Below are 24,899 nucleotides of genomic sequence, written 5' to 3'. Positions count from 1 at the left end.
TTAAAAATGGTGGTACTCCCCAAACTATTGTATCTATTCCACAATTCCCCAGTTCTCCTACTCCTCAACCTCTTTACCAACTTTACCTTGATTCACTCACACGCACATTTATTTGGGGCAATAAACAACCCCGTATAAGTCTTAAAACATTGACAGTCCCTAAAACACTTGGAGGTCTTATTTGCCCACATTTTGCTCTCAACTATCTGGCAGCTCACTAGTGTATGTAGCATGGAACCTTTTTATGTGGATTAATGTCCCTTTTGTAATGTCCTTCCCACTACAAGTTTGCTAGGGTAATTCCACAATATTGCTAAAAATATATGCATGTCTTATACCACGGTACAGTCCAACTTCTACACGGGCCAATAAAAGCTGTGCTAACTTACAACATAACAACAGTATGCTCATATAAATGTATACTTTCTTATAAACAACTTAGCAAACTGTAGAAATGAATCATAACTTTAGGTTCTGGCTTAGAAACAAACTAACACAGTGTGGTATTATATATACATATGTTTTTGTGTTTCTAGGCAAAGATGTATTGTTTTTTTAGGGACTTCTGTACCTTCAATAATAATCCACTGGGTTCTGCTTGTTGATAATTGGTTATTACTGATTGTGTGCTGAAATGTTTAGCTTTATGCCTAAAGAAACATCTTACATTGCATTTGAAGGCACATCCTAAACTCTACTTGGAGACTTTATTTAGAGCTGACTGTACTAAAGTTTTTTTTTTTTGCTTTATATTATTGGAGATACAGTGGAACCTCAAATTTACATCCCTTGATTTTAAATTTTCCCTCATTTTACATTGTTGTTTTGTGGTTTCCACCTATATATTATGCTTAATACCTTTCCCTGATTTTAGATTTTCCTGGATTTTATGCCATTTTTTTTTCTGGTCTCCTGAAAAAATGTAAAATGGGGGTTCTACTGTACATACATATCAAAGTTTTGTTGCATGAGGACAGTTTTGGGATATAATCTGTAACTTTAATGTTATTTATAAAGCGTCCTCATATTCCCCAGCTCTGTACATGGGTGCAATTGCAATTGTATACTATTTACATGCAAATAAGAGCAATTGGAGGCAAAGAGTGTTCTTTCTCAATAGGGCTTGTTCTCTAAAATGTTGCTATTAAACGGTAGATGGCAGTGGTATCCTCTGTTGATAGGAGCTGGCATTATTTATTTGTTCCATTATTAGAGGTTAGCCGTAGCTGCTTTATTTTTCTTTGTCACATAGAGGAACCTACTGTTCTGTCATTTTTTTTCCCGGTGAAAAACATTTCTCCATGATGATCTGAAATGAAGATGCTACCAGCTTGCGTTTGCTTAAAGGAAAACTATACCCCCCAAACAATGTAGGTCTCTATAAAAAGATATTGCATAAAACAGCTCATATGTAAAACCCTGCTTCATGTAAGTAAACCATTTTCATATTAATATACTTTTCTAGTAGTATGTGCCATTGGGTAATCATAAATAGAAAACTACCATTTTAAAAAATAAGGGCCCCCCTTCCTGATAGAAAGAATCACTGTGCGCACAAACAAATCAAACAAACTATACTTCTTAGGTCACATGAGCCAATTAACAGACAGAGTTGTGTCTCTTGCTTCAACACTTCTTCCTGTTTCAGTTAGAGTTGCAGTATTTCTGGTCAGGTGATCTCTGAGGCAGCACACAGACCATCACAAAATGGGGGTTCAAGGCAAGAGATGTAAAAGGGCAAGATTTACTTAAATATATTTACCAGTTTGGTAAGATTCTTTAATATGCCACTTAATATGATATAAACTATCTGTTGCTTAAGTATTAATTTTGGGGGTATAGATTTCCTTAAAGGGATAATGGCAAATCTTTATTAAAGGAAAACTATACCCCTAAAATGAACACTTAAGCAATAGATAGTTCATATCATATTAAGTGGCATATTAAAGAATCTTACCAAACTGGAATATATATTTAAGTAAAAATTGCCCTTTTACATTTCTTGCCTTGAGCCACCATTTCGTGATGGTCTCTGTGCTGCCTCAGAGATCACCTGACCAGAAATACTACAACTCTAACTGTAACAGGAAGACGTGTGGAAGCAAAAGACACAACTCTGTCTGTTAATTGGCTCATGTGACCTAACATGTATGGTTTGTTGGTATATTTGTGAGTACAGTGATCCCAGGGGGCCGCCCTTATTTTTTAAAATGGCAATTTTCTATTTATGATTACCCAATGGCACATACTACTAGAAAAGTATATTATTATGAAAATGGTTTATTTACATGAAGCAGGATTTTACACATGAGCTGTTTTATGCAATATCTTTTTATAGAGACCTACATTGTTTAGGGGGTATAGTTTTCCTTTAATGCAATCAATATGTTCTTTCTTAGTATGTTTGTTGTTAAGTACTATTTAAAGGAACAGTTCAGTGTAAAAATAAAAACTGGCTAAATAGGTTGTTCAAAATAAAAAATTCTAATATAGTTAGGCAAAAATGTAATGTGTAAAGGCTGGAGTGACTGGATGTCTAACAGAACAGAACACCACTTCCTGCTTTTCAGTTCTCTAACTCTGAGTTAGTCAGCGACTTGAAGGTGGGCCACATGGGACATAACTGTTCAGTGAGTTTGCAATTGATCCTCATGCAGCTCAGATTCAAAAGCAACAGTTATAACCATTGTGCCCCCCCTAAAGTCACCGATTGGTTGCTACCTGGTAACCAATCAGTAGAAACCAAGAGAGCTGAAAAGCAGGAAGTAGTGTTCTGGCTATTATGTTACACATCACTCCAGCCTTTATAAATTACATTTTTACCTAACTTACTATATTAGAATTTTTTTTTATTTTGCATAGCCTATCTATTTACCCAGTTTTTATTTTACACTAAGCTTAGGAAGGTTGTTTTTATCCCGAAAATCGGATTCGAATTAAAATTCAAATTATGTTTGGATAATTCACACTTCGAATTTGAGAGTTTTGACCAAAAAAAAAAAAATGAAAATTCAAATTAGATTTTCCAATTTGACCCTTAATAAATCTGCACCTAACTGTCCATATTTTCTTTTAACTTATTTTTTTAACACTGTCCACTGTTATTAAATTAAATGCATTGGTCTATGCTCTTCTTTCACCTTAGTCCGTACTCAATGAACTTCCCCCGCGATGTCCGAGCGGCTGGGGCAGACTGCAAAAGGAAAGGATGGCAAGAAGTATTCGTCCCTCAACCTATTTGATACTTACAAAGGAAAGTCCTTAGAGCTGCAGAAACCAGCAGGTGAGAAATGTGAAGTAGATGTGTGTTTGCAGAGATGTTTACAGCTGCATGACTATACAAGGCATGTTACCATTTATTATATATTGAGTCAGGTGTTAAGGGACAGCTGGATACTTGTGTGTTAAAGTGACTGGCATATCCGAAGTTTTAAAGTGCTACTTGTTATTTAACTGGCAGGTTTATAGCATTCATACAAACAAACTGCAAACTTGAAACATTCACTCTGAGAAGTGATGTTAAAGTGATTCTGTCATGTTTTTTATGATGCAGTTTATATTTCTAAATTACCCTGTTTATACTGCAAATAATTCACTCTACAATATAAGATGTCATTCCTGAACCAGCAACTGCATTGTAATATTGGTGTGTAGGTGCCATCTCAAGTCATTTTGCCTGGTCATGTGCTTTCAGAAAGAGCCAGCACTTTAGGATGGAACTCCTTTTTGGCAGGCTGTTGTTTCTCCTACTCAATGTAACTGAATGTGTCACAGTGGGACATGGATTTTACTGTTGAGTGCTGTTCTTAGATCTACCAGGCAGCTGTTATCTTGTGTTAGGGAGCTGCTATCTGGTTACCTTCCCATTGTTCTGTTGTTAGGCTGCTGGGGGGGGGGGAGAGAGGGGGTGATATCACTTCAACTTGCAGTACAGCAGTAAAGAGTGACCAAAGTTTATGAGAGCACAAGTCACATGACTTAGGGCAGCTGGGAAACTGACAATATGTCTAGCCCCATGTCAGATTACAAAATTAAATATAAAAAAAATCTGCTCTTTTGAGAAATGAATTTCAGAATTTTGCTGGAGCAGCACTATTAAGTTTTTTTTTTCTCCCATGACAGTATCCCTTTAAAGAGCACCTATTAATAAAAGTGTTACTCCCCCCCCCCCGGTGGTGTGAACAGAGCCTGCATGCTTAATTGGGAAAAGAGTCATGCTTTCTGAAGATTATTGGAGTATATTTATCAAAAAGTGAAGTTAGAGATGGCCACAGTCCTCTAGAGTGAAATTCCGCCACTCTCCATTCATTTCTATGGGATTTTGAAAGGCGAACTTTCACTGTCATTGATAAATACTCTGGTACTACTGGAGATCTTATGTAGCGTGTTCTCTGTTTGTCTAACTGCAGTACGTTATACACATGTGGTTCTTTATGTAATACTCATGCTGCCTGATGCCTGAGTACATATGTAAGAGCCTGGTATGTGTTACAGTACCTGCTCTCCAGATGCAGCACTTATCCTATGTTGGAGGTTTGGATTACTGAGAACTGCGTGAGCAGTGCCAGAAATATGGTTGACCTTCCTAGGGTGTAATGATTGGGGGGGGGGGTGCTGGGCATCTACATCTTGAAAAGCCTTTTGCCTCCCCCTACTCCTGGATTTCTTGCTGCTGCTGACTATCCTCAACTCCACTTGTTCCCCCATGACACACACATTTGTTGCGTGCACAGGGGGGAGAGATGGACGGCCGGGTTACTTAGGGTGCCCAGTCAGCTTTAGGTATGCACCGAATCTACTATTTTGGATTCGGCCGAACCCCCGAATCCTTCACGAAGGATTAGGCCGAATCCGAATCCTAATTTGCATATGCAAATTAGGGGTGGGAAGGGGAAAACATTTTTTACTTCCTTATTTTGTGACAAAAAGTCACGCGGTTTCCCTCTCCTCCCCTAATTTGCATATGCAAATTCGGATTCGGTTCAGCTGGACAGAAGGATTCGGCCGAATCCTGCTGACTAAAGGCCGAATCCTGTCTGAATCCCGAACCAAATCCTGGATTCGGTGCATCCCTAGTCAGCTTGTCCCACCCCTGTGTATGAGTGCCTGCATCATAAAATAGGAATGCACCGGGATTCGGCCAGGATTCTGCCTTTTTCAGCAGGATTTGGATTCGGGCGAATCCTTTTGCCCGGCTGAACCAAATCCGAATCCTAATTTGCATATGCAATTTAGTTACGGGGAGGGAATTCACGTGATTTTTTTTATCACAAAACAAGGAAGTAAAAAATGTTTTCCCCTTCCCACCCCTAATTTGCATATGCAAATTAGAATTAGATATTCGGCCGAATCTTTCATGAAGGATTCGGTGGTTCTGCCGAATCCAAAATAGTGGGTTTGGTGCATCCCTACCATTAAATAATCTTGATACCCATGTATAAGTGGGATTTGTTTATGTATGTCCCTTATATATGTGGGTGTCAAGGGCCAAATGGTATATTACACACATTAAAGGCGGTCTCCACTCCAATATGGAAGGTGCAGTGTTTTGTGTATCGGTTTAATGCCCATTATGCACAGATTACCTATGAATGTTAAATGCTGACAGTGTTGACTCTAGAAAACAATACAGTTCTGAAAAGTACACATTCTGATGTATCAAGAATGGGTAAATACGTCTTTCTACTTCAAACTTTTGCACCAAACTGGAATATCGCCTCAAAAGGTTGTAACTTGCGGCATTTGATCTCCCATTTATCTTTAGGGACAAGGATAAAGCATAATGACAGGGGTCTTCTAAACTGTTTGATAGCAAATGTGCATATGCCTAGTGCCATCTTGTTTAGATGCCTGTCCAATGGGATGTGAACCTTAAGGTTACCATAACAATGCTTTAAACAAAGCACCTGCCACGAGAAAAGAATTTGGATTTCATGTTTAATTTGAAAAGGATTTTTATTATACAGCTTTTTATTCTGGGTGACAGGTCCACTTTCATGTGGTAACAAGGTAGTTTAAGCTTGTATTTTATACTATCGATATTGTACTCTCCTTCTTGTTTTCTGTACCCTACCCCAAGCAATAAAACGGAAAAATAAAAACTGTTAATAAAATAATAATAAAATGTGTGGAAGGCAGGTATCTGACACAGGTGTTGAGGGGCCACTATGTGGGGGAGAGCACAGAGAGGCTCCAGATGCAAAGACAACAGGAAACATTTAATTTCCATGTAACTGCTTTTGTCTTTGTGTAGAGATCCCCCCAGCACTGCCCCTATTGTTCAGCAGTCCTCATTCTGGCTGCTCTTTGGCCTGCTCTCTTTGTAACCTATAGGAGTGAGGGACTGAGTGGAGTTAGGAAGGGCTTGAAAAAAACAGACTTCTTTACCTGACCTTGAACTGGTGCACATTGTACTATTTAAGCGGTTAAAGGAGAAGGAAAATCGTTTGGCACTTGGGGTTGTCAAATTTTAGGCATCCCCAAATGAGCATATTTACTTACCTGATACCCCGGGCTGGTGCTCCTATCAGCAGAAAATGGCACCGGCCCGGGGTTATTCCAGCGAGCACCAAGGAGCGATCCTCTTCCGGCTTCTTCTTTCTTCAAATTTCCCAGGTCAGACGCATGCGCAGTAGAATGAAAAAGCCGACTTTTTAGCGAGAAGAAAGAAGGAGCCGGAAGAGGAGCGCTCCGTGGTGCTCGCTGGAATAACCCCGGGCCGGTGCCATTTTCTGCTGATAGGAGCACGACCCAGGGTTTCAGGTAAGTAAATACATTCTTTTGGGGGTGCCTAACATTTGGCACCCCCAGTGCTAAATGACTTTCCTTCTCCTTTAAGTACCACTGTATCTATGTTCTCTTTTATATTTATATAGGACTAATGAAGTATGCAGCACCGATCATTGGTTACAGTACATTAAGGGGCAGATTTATCAAGGGTAGAATTCAAAATTCGAATTTTCAAAACTGTCAAATTCGACTAGGGAGTTATTCAAATTCGACTAGGTAGTTATTCAAATTCGATTAGGGAGTTGTTCACATTCGACTAGGGAGTTATTCAAATTCGATTTTTAAAAAAATTTGAATTAGACTTTCGAGATTTATCATACTCTGGCCCTTTAAGAACTCAAATTTGACTATTCGCCACCTAAAACCTGCCGAATTGCTGTTTATGTCAATCCAGGGATCAATTTTGAGTTGTTTGCAGCCTTCCTGACATTGAAGGTTTTTTTTTTTTTTGGAGAAAAAAACTTGAATTGAGTATTTTAAAGGGAAACTCCGGCTTCCAAACCAAAAAATCCTGGCAGGGAAGGGACTAAACACTGATGTGACAAATTGTAACAACTTCTCCACATCTTAAAGTCAGCATGCAGGAACTACATAACCCACAATGCATTGCACTGTGATGTACTGTGCCTTATTGAAATCACATGTGCAGGGAATTGTGGGGTCTGGAGGATGCAGGCTGAGGACAGATGGCTGTTGATACAAAGTAACAGTAGTCAGTCAGCTCAGCAAAGTAGTCAGCCAGCTCAGCAGGAGAGCAAGGACTGAGTTTAGGAAACTTTTCCATACCATTAAAAATCATGAAAAGTCTGCATTTTTTAAATGATGTATATTGCAAAGTTGCTTGAAATTATGTTTACTTTTAAAAAAGCTTTTTTTCAGGTTGATTCTATTCATCCGAGTTTGAATACATTTGATTTTATTAATACATTTTGATCGGTAGAATTTCGAGTTTATGGGAGTTTCAAATGAATTCGAAATTCGGCCTTTGATAAATGTGCCTCTAATAGTATAAACGGGTAACCAAAAGTGCAAATAAATAATATGAATATGTAATCTGTATTTGATATATTTTGTGAATGTTGCAGTCTCAGTATACACTATGAGCAAATTGCTTATTTTTTTTTATCCTGTATTGTGAATGCAGCAGAGGTATAAATACAATGTGCAACAGCAGAGAGATTATGATAACTTGTTACTTGTTATATGCAAATGTGCATTTATTGGTGTTTGGTGTAACCAGAGTATATTTGTTACGGTTCATTTATTTATAGTCCACAAAAATAAAAGTTTAATGCATTTTAATGTATATAAGTAATGGTTTGTGTTTGCAGTGGTGTACTTTTTCTGCCTGGGGGAAAAATTCCCCTTTTTGACATAATTTTATTCAGTCTATGTAAAAGAGGTACGAATAGTTATTGCTCTTGTTTTTCAAGTCACCCCCCGCCATGGCCTCCAAAGTCTCGGAAAAGTTGTTGTTGCCCGGCGTATGCCTCCCCCTGCCAATCTTCCTAGCCTAAAAGCAGAAAACAAAGGGAATGACCCCAATGTCTCATTAGTACCCAAAGACGGATCAGGATGGGCAAGCAAGCAGGATACACAAGAGCCAAAGAGGTGAGTTTATGGTTAAAGGAACAGTAACATCTAAAAATGAAAGACATAGCAGTATAATGTACTGTTTCCCTGCACTGGTAAAACTGGTGTTTGCTTTAGGAACTCTACTATAGTTTATATAAACAAGTTTCTGTGTAGCCATGGGGGCAGCCATTCAAGCACAGGATACACAGTAGAGAACAGATAAGTACTACTATAGTTTATATAAACAAGCTGCTGTGTAGCCATGGAGGCAGCCATTCAAGCACAGGATACACAGTAGAGAACAGATAAGTACTACTATAGTTTATATAAACAAGCTGCTGTGTAGCCATGGGGGCAGCCATTCAAGCACAGAACACACATTAGATAACAGATACTCTATGTAGTAACCCTCTTGTGTACTACTACCAAGCTCATCTGTTATCAGCTGTACATATTAATATAAAAAGTCTGAATGAAAAAAAAAGTGCTAAATGATGCGAGTAAAAAATATGAATATGAAATGGACAAAAAAGATCCAAAAACCTTTAAGGACTAAACTCCACGGGATGATTCCGAACGATTTGTTGCGCTGCGACTAGTTGGAGGTGCCGAATATAATGTGAGTGATAGAAACATTGCAGATTATAAATACACACAACACGACGTCGGATGTGAACGCCGCACGCTGCATCTTCATCCGACATGTTGTGTAGTTTGGAACTGTGACTTTTCTATCACCCCCATTATATTCGCGCCAACGACTTGTCGCCTGCATTTAGTCGCCGAACAACAAATTGATTTCTATAGCACCGTGAGAATTTTTACTGGGCAAAGCTAGGCATTAAATTTCTAATTTTTACAAAACAAGGAAAAAAAAATGCAATTTGATTGTTAGTAAAGAGGCCCCTTAGTTTAATGTGAGTACTGTTTTGTTTTCCTGCAAATTGGTTCATGTCCAGCCAGGCATCCAGGTAACTAAGGCACCACTAAAGACTGCAAGATAAAGGGTATTGTACCCGAAACATGTTGTGTTAACCACTGCCTGGAATAAAAAGTTGCTTGCAGTAATACTGCTGGAGTTCCTCTTCCTTCTCCTATACTTGGATCACTGCAAGAAAGTAGTGCAGGTGAGACCATTATACAGTGGGACAATTTCACGGAGGAAATACATTTTGGATAAAAAGTAGCAGTGCTCCGTACCAGATTTTTGCAGTAAGCTAACACTTCTTTTTACACCAGCTTTTTCCATTTGACTACAAATTTTTCTGGCCCCCTAAAAAAAAATGTAAAAGGTGGGATCTAATGTATCACAATTGCATCTTTATAGCAACATGTGATTTTAAGTTAAAGTGGTGTAAATATACCATGGTGATGAAGAGGTTTTGCTTGGCATGGTTTTTCAACCTTTATAAATACAAACCTTAATCACAGTTTAAAGTGCATTTAACTTTATATTTATTTAAAAAACATTGTCCAATATATTTTGCTTTTTCCCTTCTCAGTTCCGATGTCTCTCCACCAGTGCAGCCGGAGTCGCAGCCACAGCCGGTTATGCAGACGCCTGCATCAAACCAGCCGAAACATCCCCCAGTTTCACAAGAGGTGATAACCTGTCATTACTTCTACGGTTTCATGGTGCAGTGGCCCTAGCAACATTTGACACAGTGATCTCAGTATTTCATGACCCAGTGGCCACAGCAGTATATGACTCTGACTTTAGTGTTTAGTGACTTCATGAACCCAACAATATATGACACAGCGACCCCAGCAATGTATGTCGCAGTGACCCTAGTATTTGATAACAGTTGCCCAGGCATTTCATAATACTGTGGACCCCTGCATGTTTGCAGACTCTGGCAGAAGAAAGATATCACCCTACATGCCAGATTGCCTCCAATTTCTTTTACGAAAAAAAGATGTGTGCACACAGATGAGTGTGTCTGAAAAAGTACTAAATTAAATGTTTTCTTAAAGGAAAACTATACCCCTCAAACAATATAGGTCTCTATGAATATATATTGCATAAAACAGCTCATATGTAAAATCCTGCTTCATGTAAATAAACCATTTTCATAATAAAATAAGTTTTTAGTAGTATGTGCCATTGGGTAAACATAAGTAGAAAACTGCCATTTTGAAAAATAAGGGAAGCCCCCCTGGGGGCACACAAACAAACTATACTTGTAGGGTCACATTGGCCAATTAACAGAGTTGTTTCTTTTGCTTCAACACTTCTTCCTGTTACAGTTAGAGTTGCAGTATTTCTGGTCAGGTGATCTCTGAAGTAGCACACAGACCCTCATGAAATGATGGTTCAAGGCAAGAGATGTAAAAGGGCAATATTTACTTAAATATATATTCCAATTTGATAAAATTCTTTAATATGCACTTAGTTTGATATAAACTATATGTCGCTCAAGTATTCATTTTGGAGGTGTTGTTTTCCTTTAAAAAATTATCTGCATCTATTACAGCAATTCTGTCCCTCCTCTTTGTTTCAGCCTCCAGCTCCAGTCGTCGCCGTGGTAAAGACCTGGGCACAGGCCAGTGTCACACATGGGTTACAAGGAGATGGTAATTGAAACCAGTGGTTTAGGAGGAAATTGCTACTTATAAACCGTTTTTTTATTCTGTTTTAAATATGATTTTACATGGTAATCTGCAGCCTTATGAACACCAGGTTTATCACATAACCCAGTATAACTACATTATTACACTTGAAGATTCGGGGGAAATTAGTTGCCCAGTAACAAATCTTCTCTTCTTCGGGCGACTAATCTCCCAGAAATGCCTTCCTGCCGACAAGAACACGAATCGCCGGTGGTAAGGCATTTCAGGGTGATTAGTTGCCGAAGAAGAGAAGATTTGTCACTGCATTCCACAAATCATCACTGCGCAAATTGTTGGCACTCTAAATAAATTCATGTTAATAATATACTAAATGCATTTTTATGTTTAAGACCTGTGGTGTGCATTGCTTTTACATACATACATACATTTTTACTCATAATGTATATCGTGAGTCTGTTTCTTAGCATAGATTAATGTAGCCAGGCACATATGGTGTGAATCAACAGAAAATAAGCAGCTAGAGGTATCTTTGGAGACACAGATCTTCATTGCTAAAGGCCTGTTGGTAATCTGGTCTTTTTGGGCTATTACAGAAACCCAAATCCTAGCAACTCCCTTCTGACAACCTTATCAAGTATAATCTAAAGGTTTCAAATTGTACTGTTTTATACAACTAATGTATGTTTGAAACAAGTCCTATGTATTATCCTATCAAACACGGAGATATTTTTCGCTGTTTAGGGTCAGGGCACACGGGCAGATTCAGGGAGATTAGTCGCCCGAAGTTGCGACTTCAGAAAATGAATCGCTCCAAGTGCCTTCCCGCCGCCCTGGACTTTAACGGATGCAGATTTTGTTCTTAATTAGGCATTCTGGATTTATTTCTTTTTCACTTCTTGTGCAACTTGTTTTTTTAATGTTTCCGTCTCAATGATCTCAGGTGGAAAGGCATCAAGCCAACTGTCGCCATTCTCTCGCGAGGAATTTCCAACCCTGCAGGCTGCTGGGGACCAGGACAAAAGTGGGCACGACCTGGGCACCTCCGCTGTGTCGTATGGGCCAGGACCAAGCCTCCGCCCCCAAAGTGAGCAATTAAAAATGCAGTAGACAGTGCTTTTATATAAGTTTATTTATTAGAAATGAGAGTAATATTGTGTCTAGCACAGGGGTAAGGCAACCCGCGGCTCCAGAGTCTCATGTGGCTCTTCATCCTGCTTGATGTGGCTCCGTCTTGCGGCTTTGCCTGTCACGTCGTCTATACAGCCCTCGCACCTGCTGGCAGCTCAAAAAGCTGCCAGCAGGTGTGAGGGTTGTATAGACATCCCAGGCAAGACCGAGCCGCAGCAAGATGATTCATCATGGTCCTTACCGTGGTCGCACACTCAAGACAAGAGAGAAGCCTCCAGAGTCCAGCTGCAGAAGGTGCGAGGGCTAAAGACGTGGATGTGATACATATTTTAAATATAGCCCTAGCCTTTAAACAGATGAGAACTCTAGCATTTAATAGGGCTATTCAGTGTTTAATTTATTTCAAAGTAGGCTTAAAACTTTTAAAAGTTTATAAGCGGTGTTATGTTTTGCGGCTCCAGACTATTTTTCTTTAGTGAAAGAGGGGGCAAATTGGCTCCTTCGACAGTAAAGGTTTCTGACCCCTGGTCTAGCATGTATGTATGTGTGTGTGTAACCTGTCACTTAAACTTTCCCCCTTTTCATTTTATTCTGTAGATGCAACAAATTGGAGGGATGGGGGTGGGAGGGGGGGATTGGCTGTGAGCTCCCTTGATGGTGAAAGCCGAGAGCCACCTTCAGATATGGGACGCCCCCCCAGTTGTGAGACAGCCCCTCGCCCAGGGCTGCCTCAACCCACACCCCAACAGTTCCCTCAATATCGGGGGATGCTGGCACCGTTTGTAAGTATTTCACTTGGTACATATTTTGTTCTAAAACTGAATTTTATGCTGACTCTTTTGGCTTATTGTTTTTTATTATGACCATTGATTTTTTTCTCTTTCAGATGTATCCTCCATACTTGCCATTTCCCCCTCCCTTTGGGCCACAGGGGGCCTTCCGTTTTCATGGACCAGATGCCCCAAGGTATCACTATTTGGACATTATTCCTTTTGCAACACTGTTTGTTTTTAGTGACTTAAAGGAACAGTAACATCCAAATTAAAGTGTTTTAACGGAATGATAATATAATGTAGTGTTGCCCTGCCCTGGTAAAGCTGTATGTTTGCTTCAGAAACACTACTATTGTTTATATAAACAAGCTGCTGCGTAGCCACAGGGGCAACCATTCAATCACAGGATACACAGTAGATAACAGATAAATTCTAAAGAATTCCATTGTATACTACAGAGATTATCTATTATCAGCTGTGCAACCTGTGCCTTTTCTCCTTTTTCAGCTTCGAATGGCTGCCCCCATGGCTACACAGCAGCTTCTTTATATAAACTATAGTAGAGTTTATAAAGCAAAAACACCAATTTTACCTGTCAGGGCAAAAGTACATTATATTTCCATTCCATTAAAACACTTTTATTTTTGGTATAACTGTTCCTTTAAATGGTCTTGATCAAATCATATTTTTGGTATGATTGTTCCTTTAAATGGTCTTGATCAAATCATATTGTACCTTAAGTAGACTAGCTTGTAAGTTTATTTTGGTGTGTTGTTTCTTTTACATTATGCAATTTCAAATTCAGTAGCATCCTCCCTGGACACCTTATTCATTATTTCCTAATACTTTGTATTTGGCTCCGGATGAGGACAACTATCGGTGTGTTGCAGTTATGAAAAAATATATTATAGATAAGCTGTCTAAGGCTGTCTTAACTGACATTAACTGAGATATTATACAAACAGATGCACAGATTAGATTAATGTACAGACACGAATAGCCAAATGTATTTCTATTTAGACACGGCTCATGTATAGTACTTACAATAGCATAGTTGCCTGTGAGTAATGATAATTAGTGATGTAACCTTGTACAGCTACTCTGCTGCTCATAATGTTTCATCACTACAGACTTCTACAAAATTGTTAAAAGTCTCCACACCCACCCTTCTCTACTATCTATATCAGTCTGACATGAGGTTAGAGCCAGGCCTGCCTGATTCCAGTTCGGTCAGGAACTAGACCCAACATCTTAGACCCAATGTCCTACACAAGTACAGGAACATGTTTTAAAGAAATAACTGCTCAGTGTTCCCTGCTTTGTTCTCCAAAGCCCATAACTTTTGTCCCTGTCCTGAATTGTGTATCTTTATATAGGTTCCCACGTCTTGCAGCACCTCGTGTCTCATCAGCAGCTCCCAGAATGCCTGAGCACTTGAGTCGTCCGTCCATTTTGAAACAGGATGATCTTAAGGAGTTTGATGAACTTGATCAAGAGGCAGATGATGGCTGGGCAGGTACAATTTTTTTAAAAAAATTTTTTAGGTTTAGTTTATCTTAGCTGGAACATCACTTATGTTTATTTCGTGTGTCATCTTTTTAGGGGCACATGAAGAGGTTGATTATTCAGAAAAGCTCAAATTTAGTGATGATGAGGATGGGAAAGAGACTGATGAGGAAGAAAAAAGGTAAATCTCTAATGCCTTTTTGCCTAGTGCCTTTGCTTCCTCCTTTAATGCCTGCATGTTCCTTTGTAGCTCTGACTAGAGCTGAGAAATGTATCAACTAAATGTAGCAAAATGTAAATTTAGCCTTTTATTCAGCAGCTCTCCAGCTTGCAATTTCAGCAATCTGGTTGCTAGGGTCCAAATTACCCTAGCAACCATGCATTTATTTGAATAAAAGACTGGAATTTGAGAGGGTCTGAATAGAAAGAAGAGTAATAAAAAGTAGCAATAACAGTACATTTGTAGCCTTACAGGGCATTTAGATGGGGTCAATGACCCCCATTTAAAAACTGGAAAGAGTCAGAAGAAGAAAGCAAATAATTAAAAAACTGTAAAAAATAAATAATTAAGACCAAATTAAAAGTTGCTTAGAATTGGCTATTCTACAACATACTAAAAGTTAACTTAAAGGTCAACCACCCCTTTGAGCAGCCACTGCGTTTGGGTGCCAGTTTATAGCAGTGACAGTTTACCTTTAAAGAACAATTGCATATAACAGTGCAGATTTTTTTCATTTTACTGCTACCCAAAACTGATAAACTATGCTTATCATTGTTTAAAACACCTTACTGAAAGTGTAGAACAAGAGCCACAATGTTGCAGAATTTATCAGAAAAGGGAAAATATATACAGTATAAATATAATCTTTCATTCTCAACAAAAAAATGCGTAAACTGGCCAACTGCAAATGTTTGACACCTCTTTAGAGTTATATTTATCTTACCCTCTCTTGATTATTATATTTCTTTAAGAATATTCATTGGTTCCTTTCTTAGAATCTTTAAGCTGTTTTACCCACAATGCATTATTTCCACAAACTTCAGACTAGCCTCTGTGGTCCCCTTTATATATTCCAATCTTTAAGTCTTCGGGATCTGCCCAATTTCGCCCTGCTGTATTTGGTATTGTATGACCACAATAAAAAGACAAGCATTTTTTGCTTAATGAGGCTTGAAATGTTATTATATATTATATATATATATATATAATATATATTATATATTATATATTTTAATATATTAATGGCCTATTAAAGACTCTTACCAAATTGGATTATATAAATATATTTCTCTTGCCTAGATTGGGGGACACAGGCACCATGGGGATGAAGATCCTGTTGCTTGGAGAAAGGACACTAAAAGGTTAAAGTGGCTCCTCCTCCTCCTGCTCTGGGCTTCATCCCCGCCTACCTCCTCAATCCTCAGTTTTCTTTTAGTGTCCTCAGAAGGAGGATGGACACTTCGTGGCTGGGAGCAATGGTACAGATTTATTCAGTATCATGCCACTACTGGGGTCAGTGTTTCTCTTCCAGAACCCCTCCAGCCAAGGACTTCTGATCTGAAGATGCTCTATAGCCTTCCCGCTCTACGGAGGCTGCAGGCTGGGGAGCTCCCCCCCACACTACCCTGGGCACTGGTTCCCGCTCTCCGGAGGCTGCACCAGTAGCCACGACGGAGGGTATGTCTTTTATTGAGCATTCCTGGCTGGCACAAGGAGGTAAGTCAATTCCCTCCTCCCTCCCCCCATTACATGCTGCCTGTCAGCTCTGCAGAAAGAGATTTAGTTTCACTTTCACTGCTATTCTCTCACAGAGATTTCCCTAGGCATTTAGTTTCACTTTCACTGCTATTCTCTGACAAAGATTTCCCTAGGCATTTAGTTTGACTTTCACTGCTTATCTCTGACAAAGATTTCCCTAGGCCAGGGATGTCCAAAAGGTAGATTGGGATCTACCAGTAGACCTTTAGCTGGTCATCAGTAGATCTCAAGACACTGTCAACACACAGTTTGTCTAAATCACCCTTCTGTTTCATGCTTTTTATTTGATATTTATGTTAAGGTTACAATATACATTTTCTCATGAATCAATATTAAGTAATATTTTCTATGGAACAGAATGCTAACAATGCTTTTATAGACTCAGTGCCATTTCCAGCGACCTTTCGCGCCACCATCTGGCGCTGCGTCTATTTCATTGTGCACGAGTCACGGCACACGCGCCTCACGGGCGCCATCTTACTAAGGTACTATACCAAAGCCCGGGAAACCTCTCTGGCAGCCATTTTGGATCCGCATCTCTCTCCAGTACTGAGCGTTTCCAGCCTCACTGTCTCTCACAGAGAAGAACAAGGCACCATTTCTTCCTACCTTGGTGAATAGGTAGTTAAGCTTCCCTTACTCTTTCTCTAGGGGATTAACACTTCCCTCTCTCTATGGGACCTACTGTGGGGTTTTTTTTCACTACTTCCCTCTGTCTCCACAGATCGCACTCTAAGGGAGAAGTGATTCACTGCTCTGGACTCTCCTAATATTCCCCAATATCTTTACTTACTGGGTGGCACTACATAGTATAGCCATGACGGGCAGGACAGATGACCAGTCCCTTCCCAAGCAGGCAACTGCATGTACCACCATGTATTTGGCATGGGCTACTTGCTGACCTAAATTTGCTAGTGTTTTGGCTGAGCCAATATGTGAAGCCTGTAAGACTGCAGCAGTCACTGCACAATTACAATCCCACACAGCCCTACCAGCCAGCTCTGCGACAGCTACGGCTAATCAAACGAGCTTGGATTCTGAATTGGTGTGCGCTCTATCTCTAGCGGGTCTACAAAACCTAGCCAGAATTCCAGAGACTCTAGATAAGGTCCTACAGCATCTATCTACAGAGCCCTTACAGGCCGGTCACTCAGCAGTCGGCCACAAAGCGACCTCCCCTTTCCCCACCTGTTTTGCCTGATGAACAGGAAGAGGCATTGGGAAGAGGGACAGATCCTATCCGCAGATGAATAGGATCAGGATACCCCTAGATCACAATGAGAGGTCGAGAGCCTGATTCAGGCACACCCCACCTTTAGCAGAGCGAACCAATAACATTTTCTAGAGACAAAAGAAGTCTTCTTGTGTCTTTCCAGCCTATGAACAGCTGGGTGACATTGTTAAAGCACAATGGAAAACGCCAGACCTTAGAGTCCAATTTTCCATCGCTTTACTCAAACTTATCCTTTTACTTTACAGACCTTGGTCTTCACCGCCAGCAGTGGACCCACCGGTCTCTAAATTGTCAAAAACCACCACCATTCCAGTAGTCGATGCGGCTTCCTTTAATGATCCTATCGACAAACGTCTTGAGGGTTTCTGCAAGTCGATTTTTACAGCAGCAGGCAGAACTCTCCGACCTATTATTGCCACCCCATGGGTATCCAGGTCAATGGAAGTTTGGGTGGAACAGGTGGCCCAACTCATGGCTCAGAAGACCCCTCCACAGACCTCTTTCTAGCTCCGATAGCTTACACAAATATATATATATAAATTGCGTAGCAGTCCTGGACGCGGCTAAGCTCGTCACAAGGGCTTCGGCATAATCCATTGCAGCCAGACGTTTCCTTTGGCTAAAAAAACTGGTCAACAGATCTTACCTTGAAGTGGTCTCTGCTTGGTCTCCCATTCTCGGAAAAAAAAAAAAAAAAAAAAAATCAAAACTTTTTAACTTTTTGGTGCTGAACAGAGAAGGTAAATTCTCAAGCTACAGAGCCAGAGGTCCCAACATGAAAAGCAACAAGCTCCGACCCGCCCCAGATTCCAGTCAAGGCAGAGCACTTCTTGGTCAGGAAGCAGAGCAGCACCTAAGCCCGCACAGGACAAAACAGCCTCCGCATGAGGAGGTGCCCACCCCTGAAAGCTAAACCCTTTGGCGGACGCTTAAGTCACTTTCGGGAGGTGTGACGGCATAGAGTACTAGAACCCTGGGTCCTACAGATCATTTCTATCTCATAGAATTCGCTCAGCTACCTCCGAGGTGATTTTCCATCTCAAGGCTCCCTACCACAGAAACCAGGCACTCAGAGTGCCAAGGGGTTCCACACGCCCTGACTGCCTCCGTGGTAGTAATGGCGGTCCCTCAAAGGTAAAAGGGGCTTCGGTTTCTACTTAAACCTGTTTATAGTACCCAAAAAGTATGGATCTTTTCACCTGGTGCTAGACCTAAAGGCACTTAACGACCATGTAAAGAAGCACCACTTCAAAATGGAATCCATCCAGTCAGTCCTAATGTCCCTGGACATAGAGGATTTCAGGGCAGTGATCGACATCAAAGATGCATACCTCCATGTCCCCATACATCCCAACCACCACTGGGTCCTTCACTTTTCAGTGGCAGGAGAACATGGCAATCCCTGGCACTCTACTTCAGACTATCCTCCACGCAAAGGCTATTCACAAAGGTCAACACCAGAGGAGGAACTGAGTGAACCTAAACTGCAGGATTCCCCTATCAGAACTAGTTTGAACCTCTATCACTTGGTGGCTTTGACCAACAACACTTCCGTCAGGAAAACCCTTCCCCAATCACCAGTGGACAGTCATCACAACAGTTGCCAGTCTACAAGGTTGGGGAGAAGTATTGGGAGACCTAACCGTACAGGGACGTTGGTCACAGAAAGAACTACTCCCCATCAACATCCTGGAATTAAGAGCAATCTACCTGTCATTGCTCCAATGGTCAAGCAGACTTTAAGCTCTACCTGTACGAATACAGTCGGGCAATGTGACAGCGTTGGCTTACATCAACCACCAAGGAGGCACAAGGAGTCAAGCTGCCCTCGCAGAGGCACAGCAAATTCTTCTGTGGGTGTAAAACACGGTACCAGCTATCTCCGCAGTTCATATCCCTGGAGTGGACAACTGGATAGCAGATTTTCTCAGCCGAGAGACCTTAGATCAGGGAGAGTGGAGCCTACAACCAGAGGTTTTTTCAACTGATTCTGGCAAGGTGGGGCACTCCGGAAGTAGACTTAATGGCATCCAGGTACAACAACAAGCTTACGAGGTTCTTCACAAGAAGCAATGACCCTCTGGCCCTAGCATTGGACACACTGGTGGTTCCGTGGCAGTTTCACCTAGCATGTCTTCCCACCACTGGCACTTCTGCCAAGGGTAATCAAGAAGGGTAGAAACAGTTGTAGTGGCACCCTACTGGCCACACCACACTTGGTTCGAAGAGCTCATAAGTTCATCAGTGGACGCACCATTCCACCTTCCAGACAGAATGGATCTGTCATCTCAGGGACTTGATCCTCCACCGAGTTCACCATGGCTGGATTTAACGGCATGACACTTGAAGCCATAATCCTAGCCAGATCAGGAGTTCCAAAAAAGGCCATACCGACCTTACTAAGGGCCAGAAAGCCCGTCTTCGCACGCATCTACCACAGGGTATGGAGGACATTCATATCCTGGTGTAAATCTAAAGCCAAAGACCCACAGTCCTGGGACGAAAGTAGCCTATTGTTATTCCTTCAGGAGGGTTTAGAAATAAGGGCTGGCACTCAGCTCACTGAATGTTCAGGTATCAGCCTTATCTATCCTTTTTCAGCAGCAGCAGCTTGCAATGCTGCCCAACATCAAGACCTTCCTACAGGGAGCATTGAGGATGATACCTCCATACCGTCATACAATCCCTCCCTGGGATCTCAATATGGAACCTTCTGTATTGCAGGAGCAACCGCTCGAGCCATTGGCTCAATTCCATTACCTCTGCTGACTCTTCAGGTAGTTTTTCTATTAGCCATCACTTCGACTAGACTAGTTTCAGAACTAGCAGCTCTATCCTGTCGTCCACCATTTTTGATTTTTTAAAAGGACAAGGCGGTGTTGAGACCTACCTTGGATTTCTTCCTAAGGAGTTCCATCTTAACCAGGACCTGGTGGTTCTTTCATTTTGACCTGAACAAAAGACAAATTTGGAACAGTTACATACGTAGATGTGGTTCGTTCTCTCAGAACATACACCAGGGCTACCAAGAGTAGAAGGAAGCTAGACAACCTCTTTGTCTTACCAGAAGGACCACGGAAAAGCCTTAAGGCATCTAAGGCCACCAATGCAAGATGGATTAGGTCAACAATCTTGAAGGCCTATGAGGTACGAGGTAAGGCCACACCCTTCTGGGTTCAGCTCATTCTACTTCTTCACTCAGCACTTCTTGGGTGGTTCGTCTCCAGGCTTCTGCAGAACAGGTTTTTAAGGCTGCAGTGTGGTCATCCACACACACCTTTTCCAAATTCTACAAGGTGCATAGATTCGCCTCAGCCGAAGCGAGCAGGAAAGTGTTGCAGGGGGTTATTCCCTGAACACTAGGGGTGAAAAGTCCCGCCCTCATGGGTAGCTTTGGGACGTCCCCATGGTGCCTGTGTCCCCCAATCTAGGCAAGAGAAAAATAGATTTTTGTACTTACCGTTAAATCCTTTTCTCTTGTCCTACATTGGGGGACACAGGCCTTCCCTCCCTGTATTCGTTCATGTTAATATTGATCAGGTAATATCTTATATAATTTTTGTTGTTCAAATACCAACAATTTCAAACAGCAGGTGTTTCATACCGTGCTTAGCTTGCATTGGGGAGGTGCTCCTTCTCTTCACATGGGCAATTGGTAGGGCTCGTCATCTCTTCTTCGGTCAGAAAACTGAGGATTGAGGAGGTAGGCGGGGATGAAGCCCAGAGCAGGAGGAGGAGGAGCCACTTTAACCTTTTAGTGTCCTTTCTCCAAGCAACAGGATCTTCATCCCCATGGTGCCTGTGTCCCCCAATGTAGGACAAGAGAAAAGGATTTAACGGTAAGTACAAAAATCTATTTATTATATTTATTTTATTTATTTATTATAGATAAATAAAATTGTAAAATGTTTTACAAAGGATAAAAAGGATATTTTAAGTCACTGAGGAGTTCCATTGACCATATAAAAGCACAAGGCCAAAGACTGAGAGCTTTTATAAAGGTCATGGAACTCCAAGGTGACTTTAATTATAATACACAAGTTTGTGAGTCAAGTGACAGAAATGAAATTGCTAAACTTCAATTATAACTGATGACATCAATAAGAACTAGGTTATTCTTTGTTTTTGTGTATATATATATATATGTATATATATATATATATCAGTATATATATCGGTAAATATTGCCCTTTTACAACTTTTCCCTTGGGTCACCATATTTTCCTTGGTTTGTGTACTCCATCAGAGATCACCTGACCAGAAATGTAGATCTAACTGTAACAGGAAGAAGTGTGGGTGTAAAAACTTTGTCTATTAATTAGCTGATGTGACCTTAAAAAAAATGTATGTGCCCCCTTGGTTTGCATGCACTGTAAAATGTGTGATCCCAGGGGGCAGCCCATAGTACCTAAAATGTCAATCATCTATTTAGGATTTCTCAGTGGCACATATTATTGAATAGTATAGTATTATGAAAACGGTTTACTTAGATAAAACAGGGATTTATATAGGAACTGTTTTATGCAGTATATTTAGACCTACATAATAGTTTCCCTTCAGCTATCGGTAGTTTTTTTTTTAAAATCTTTCTCTGTACTAGAGAGACTAAAGGTCTCAAAACTGATTCCTCTATAACACCACCAAAGAAGGTGGAAGAGTCTTCAGATGTTAGAAAGGGTGCACCTGCAGATGAGAAGCCCCCATCAGCCAAGGAGGCATGGACAGAGGGAAACCAAGGCCAAGAGCCTGTAATTACAGTTGCTGTACCTGCACCTCCTCTGCAAAGGACCCAGGCGACACCCCGTGGGCCACAGCCTGAGCAAAAGGTAAGAAGGCTATAACTTACTGAGTAAAGGCAGTTTGCCATTCTAAAGAGATATGACATTGTCCAGAACATGCCACTATTCCCTAATAAACTAAGATTTCAATAACTTTTCATAGTATAGATACCCCCTGTCTTCCCCCTGAGTTGATCTCCTATCCAGAGCATCTTCCTAAATAACAGCATGCTTGGAGGCACGGCTATATTCTGAGAGGTTTGGGCACTTATTCCTTTTATATTCCAGCCCAGTACTGTCCAACTTCTGTGGTACCAAGAGCTGGAATTTTTCTGACCTACGTGGTGGAGGGCTGATAATGGAAGCCAGTGTTGGACACTTCCTTTTTTAAACCACATCCACTTTAAACCAAAAGACCTTTTTTTATTTAAAGGTTGATTTTTATTATTTATTAATACCACGGGCAAAGATATGTTTTTTGCAGTTTTTGGTACTCTGCTGTCTTAGGGGAAAATGTATGTTCTAAAAAAAAAAGTTTCCACACTTTTAGTTTAGATTTTGTAAATTAATTTTGCTATTTCTTACACTTGTCCTTCTTCACAGGAGAAACCCACAGTTCCCCAGGCAGTGGCCTCTGGGGAAGATGAGGATGAGACATGGCGCCAGCGTAGGAAGCAATCCTCCTCTGAGATCTCACAGGCAGTAGAGAGAGCAAGAAGAAGAAGGGAGGAGGAGGAACGTAGGATGGAAGATGAGAGGCGAGCTGCTTGTGCTGAGAAACTTAAACTTTTGGACATGAAATGCCGGCCTGCACCTGAAGAGGTGGAATCCGTTGTCAGTGTGAAAACTGAAGGAAATGATGGCGAAGAACCAAGAAGCCAGACTCCTCCAGGTATTGTATACTGTGACATTTGTGTGATGTACATCATTTACAGATTAGTTTATAATCAATTGATCTACTGCAAAATAAGTTTCCACATATATGCTTAACATATATTTCCAGACTTAATAGTAAGTAGTACAATCTATGGAAAGAATAACTGAAATCAAGCTATTCCTGTATACATGAATGAGTGGCCGACATCTCTCTACTGACAGTTTTAACCCCTCTTCTTTTACAAACTGCCACAGTTTTCGTAAGGTGCCGTCTCCCAACTGTTTGATGGAATATAGAGCTGGATATATTGCTGGCCACTTCCAAATAGTCAAAATTTGTTGTATTAACCGTAACCATTGTAACCAGTTTCTTACCATTGTAATATCTTCTGTCATTGTTCTGCTGGAAGACAGATCTGTGATGGAGACCCAACTTTGTGACCAATATTATGCACTAAAATATCTCTGTAATCTCCTGATTTCATGATGCCATGCACAGACTCCCAAGCACCCTAGCTCTAGGGGCAGCAAAGCAACCCCATAACATCAGCTCATCTCCTCCCTGTTTCATAGTGTTGTTTTCTTTGCAAATTTTAGTTTTTTTCCTGTAAACAGAAATATTACATCACCAGAATGATTTAATTTTATCTGTCCACAGGGATTTTATTTATTTATTTTTTAGAAAGAGTATGGCTTTTTCATGTGTGTGTCGGTGAACTCACGCCTTGTGATGTTTCTCAGTCAGCAGTGGAGTCATCTTGACTCTTTTTAAAGGAAAACTGTACCCCCAAAATTAATATTTAAGCAACAATATCATAGTAAGTGCCAAATTAAAGAATCTTACCAAACTGGTAATTTAAGTAAATATTGTCCTTTTGCATCTCTTGCCTTGAACCACCATTTTGTGATGGTCTGTGTGCTGCCTCAGAGATCACCTGACCAGAAATACTGCAACTCTAACTGTAACAGGAAGAAGTGTGGAAGCAAAAGACACAACTCTGTCTGTTAATTGGCTCATGTGACCTAATATGTATGGTTTCTTTGTGTGCACCGTGAATTGTACGATCCCAGTGGGCAGCCCTTATTTTTTAAAATTACAATTTTCTATTTATGATTACCCAAAGGCACATACTACTATTCATATTATTATGAAAATGGTTTATTTACATGAAGCAGGATTTTACATATGAGCTGTTTTATGCAATATCTTTTTATAGAGACCTACATTGTTCGGTGGGTATAGTTTTCCTTTAAGCCAGGGGTCCCCAACCTTTTTGGGACTGGTGCAAAAAAAATGTATTTATTTTTTTGCAAGGACCGGGGGTGGGGTCGGCAGCAAGTTTGGACGCGCCGGCCTTGTTTTTGCGCGCTGGGCTCGGCGGCCCAGTGTCCGTGGCCCCGGCGGTTGGGATCCCTGCTTTAAGCCCCATTTCATTAAGTATTTTTTAGAAATAGTGTGATTTCAAACTGTTTCTCTCATGCAATTGCACTCTGTAAGATTGGTTGCAGTGGCATGGCTCTCAAACGTCTTGATAACATTGTTGAACACAGGGATGTTATGGTATTGGTATGAACTTCTACACATAATTTGAAGCTCCACAAACCTAACCTCATGTTTCGATTTAGACCCTCTCCTATTCATATTCCAGTCTCTTATTCAAATCAATGCATGGTTGCTAGGGTAATTTGGACCCTAATAACCAAAGTCCTGAAATTGCAAATAGGAGAGCTGCTTAACAAAAATAAAATAAATAACCACAAAAACCAATCGCAAATTGTCTCAGAATATCTACATCATATTAAAAGTTAACGCTAGGATAAACAAACCCTTTAAATTGTGCCAGTCTGTGTCCCATTTTTAAAGATCATGCCTCATCTAAAGTTTTTTCTATCATGGAAAGCAGCACTAA

The 24,899-nt window shown here is 40.6% G+C and overlaps 1 protein-coding gene across 2 annotated transcripts in view; it reads left to right on the top strand.

The window, feature by feature from the left end:
* prrc2a.S (proline rich coiled-coil 2A S homeolog) overlaps positions 1-24,899 on the top strand; it is a 68,022-nt gene that overhangs the window by 5,433 nt on the left and 37,690 nt on the right. For both annotated transcript variants that reach the window (XM_018233252.2, XM_018233253.2), the window contains exons 2-12: positions 3,146-3,283; positions 8,223-8,400; positions 9,867-9,966; positions 10,866-10,938; positions 11,876-12,019; positions 12,661-12,845; positions 12,950-13,029; positions 14,213-14,352; positions 14,439-14,523; positions 21,936-22,161; positions 22,717-23,005. In XM_018233252.2, the coding sequence (XP_018088741.1) occupies positions 3,172-3,283; positions 8,223-8,400; positions 9,867-9,966; positions 10,866-10,938; positions 11,876-12,019; positions 12,661-12,845; positions 12,950-13,029; positions 14,213-14,352; positions 14,439-14,523; positions 21,936-22,161; positions 22,717-23,005 (1,612 nt within the window). In that variant the 5' untranslated portion in view covers positions 3,146-3,171. The remainder of the gene's footprint in view (positions 1-3,145; positions 3,284-8,222; positions 8,401-9,866; positions 9,967-10,865; positions 10,939-11,875; positions 12,020-12,660; positions 12,846-12,949; positions 13,030-14,212; positions 14,353-14,438; positions 14,524-21,935; positions 22,162-22,716; positions 23,006-24,899) is intronic.

This window comes from Xenopus laevis, chromosome 8S, assembly GCF_017654675.1.
Source record: "Xenopus laevis strain J_2021 chromosome 8S, Xenopus_laevis_v10.1, whole genome shotgun sequence".
Classification (NCBI taxonomy): Eukaryota; Metazoa; Chordata; class Amphibia; order Anura; family Pipidae; genus Xenopus; species Xenopus laevis.
The sequence above is the reverse complement of the archived record's forward strand: the minus strand, read 5'-3'. Positions and strand labels throughout refer to the sequence as shown.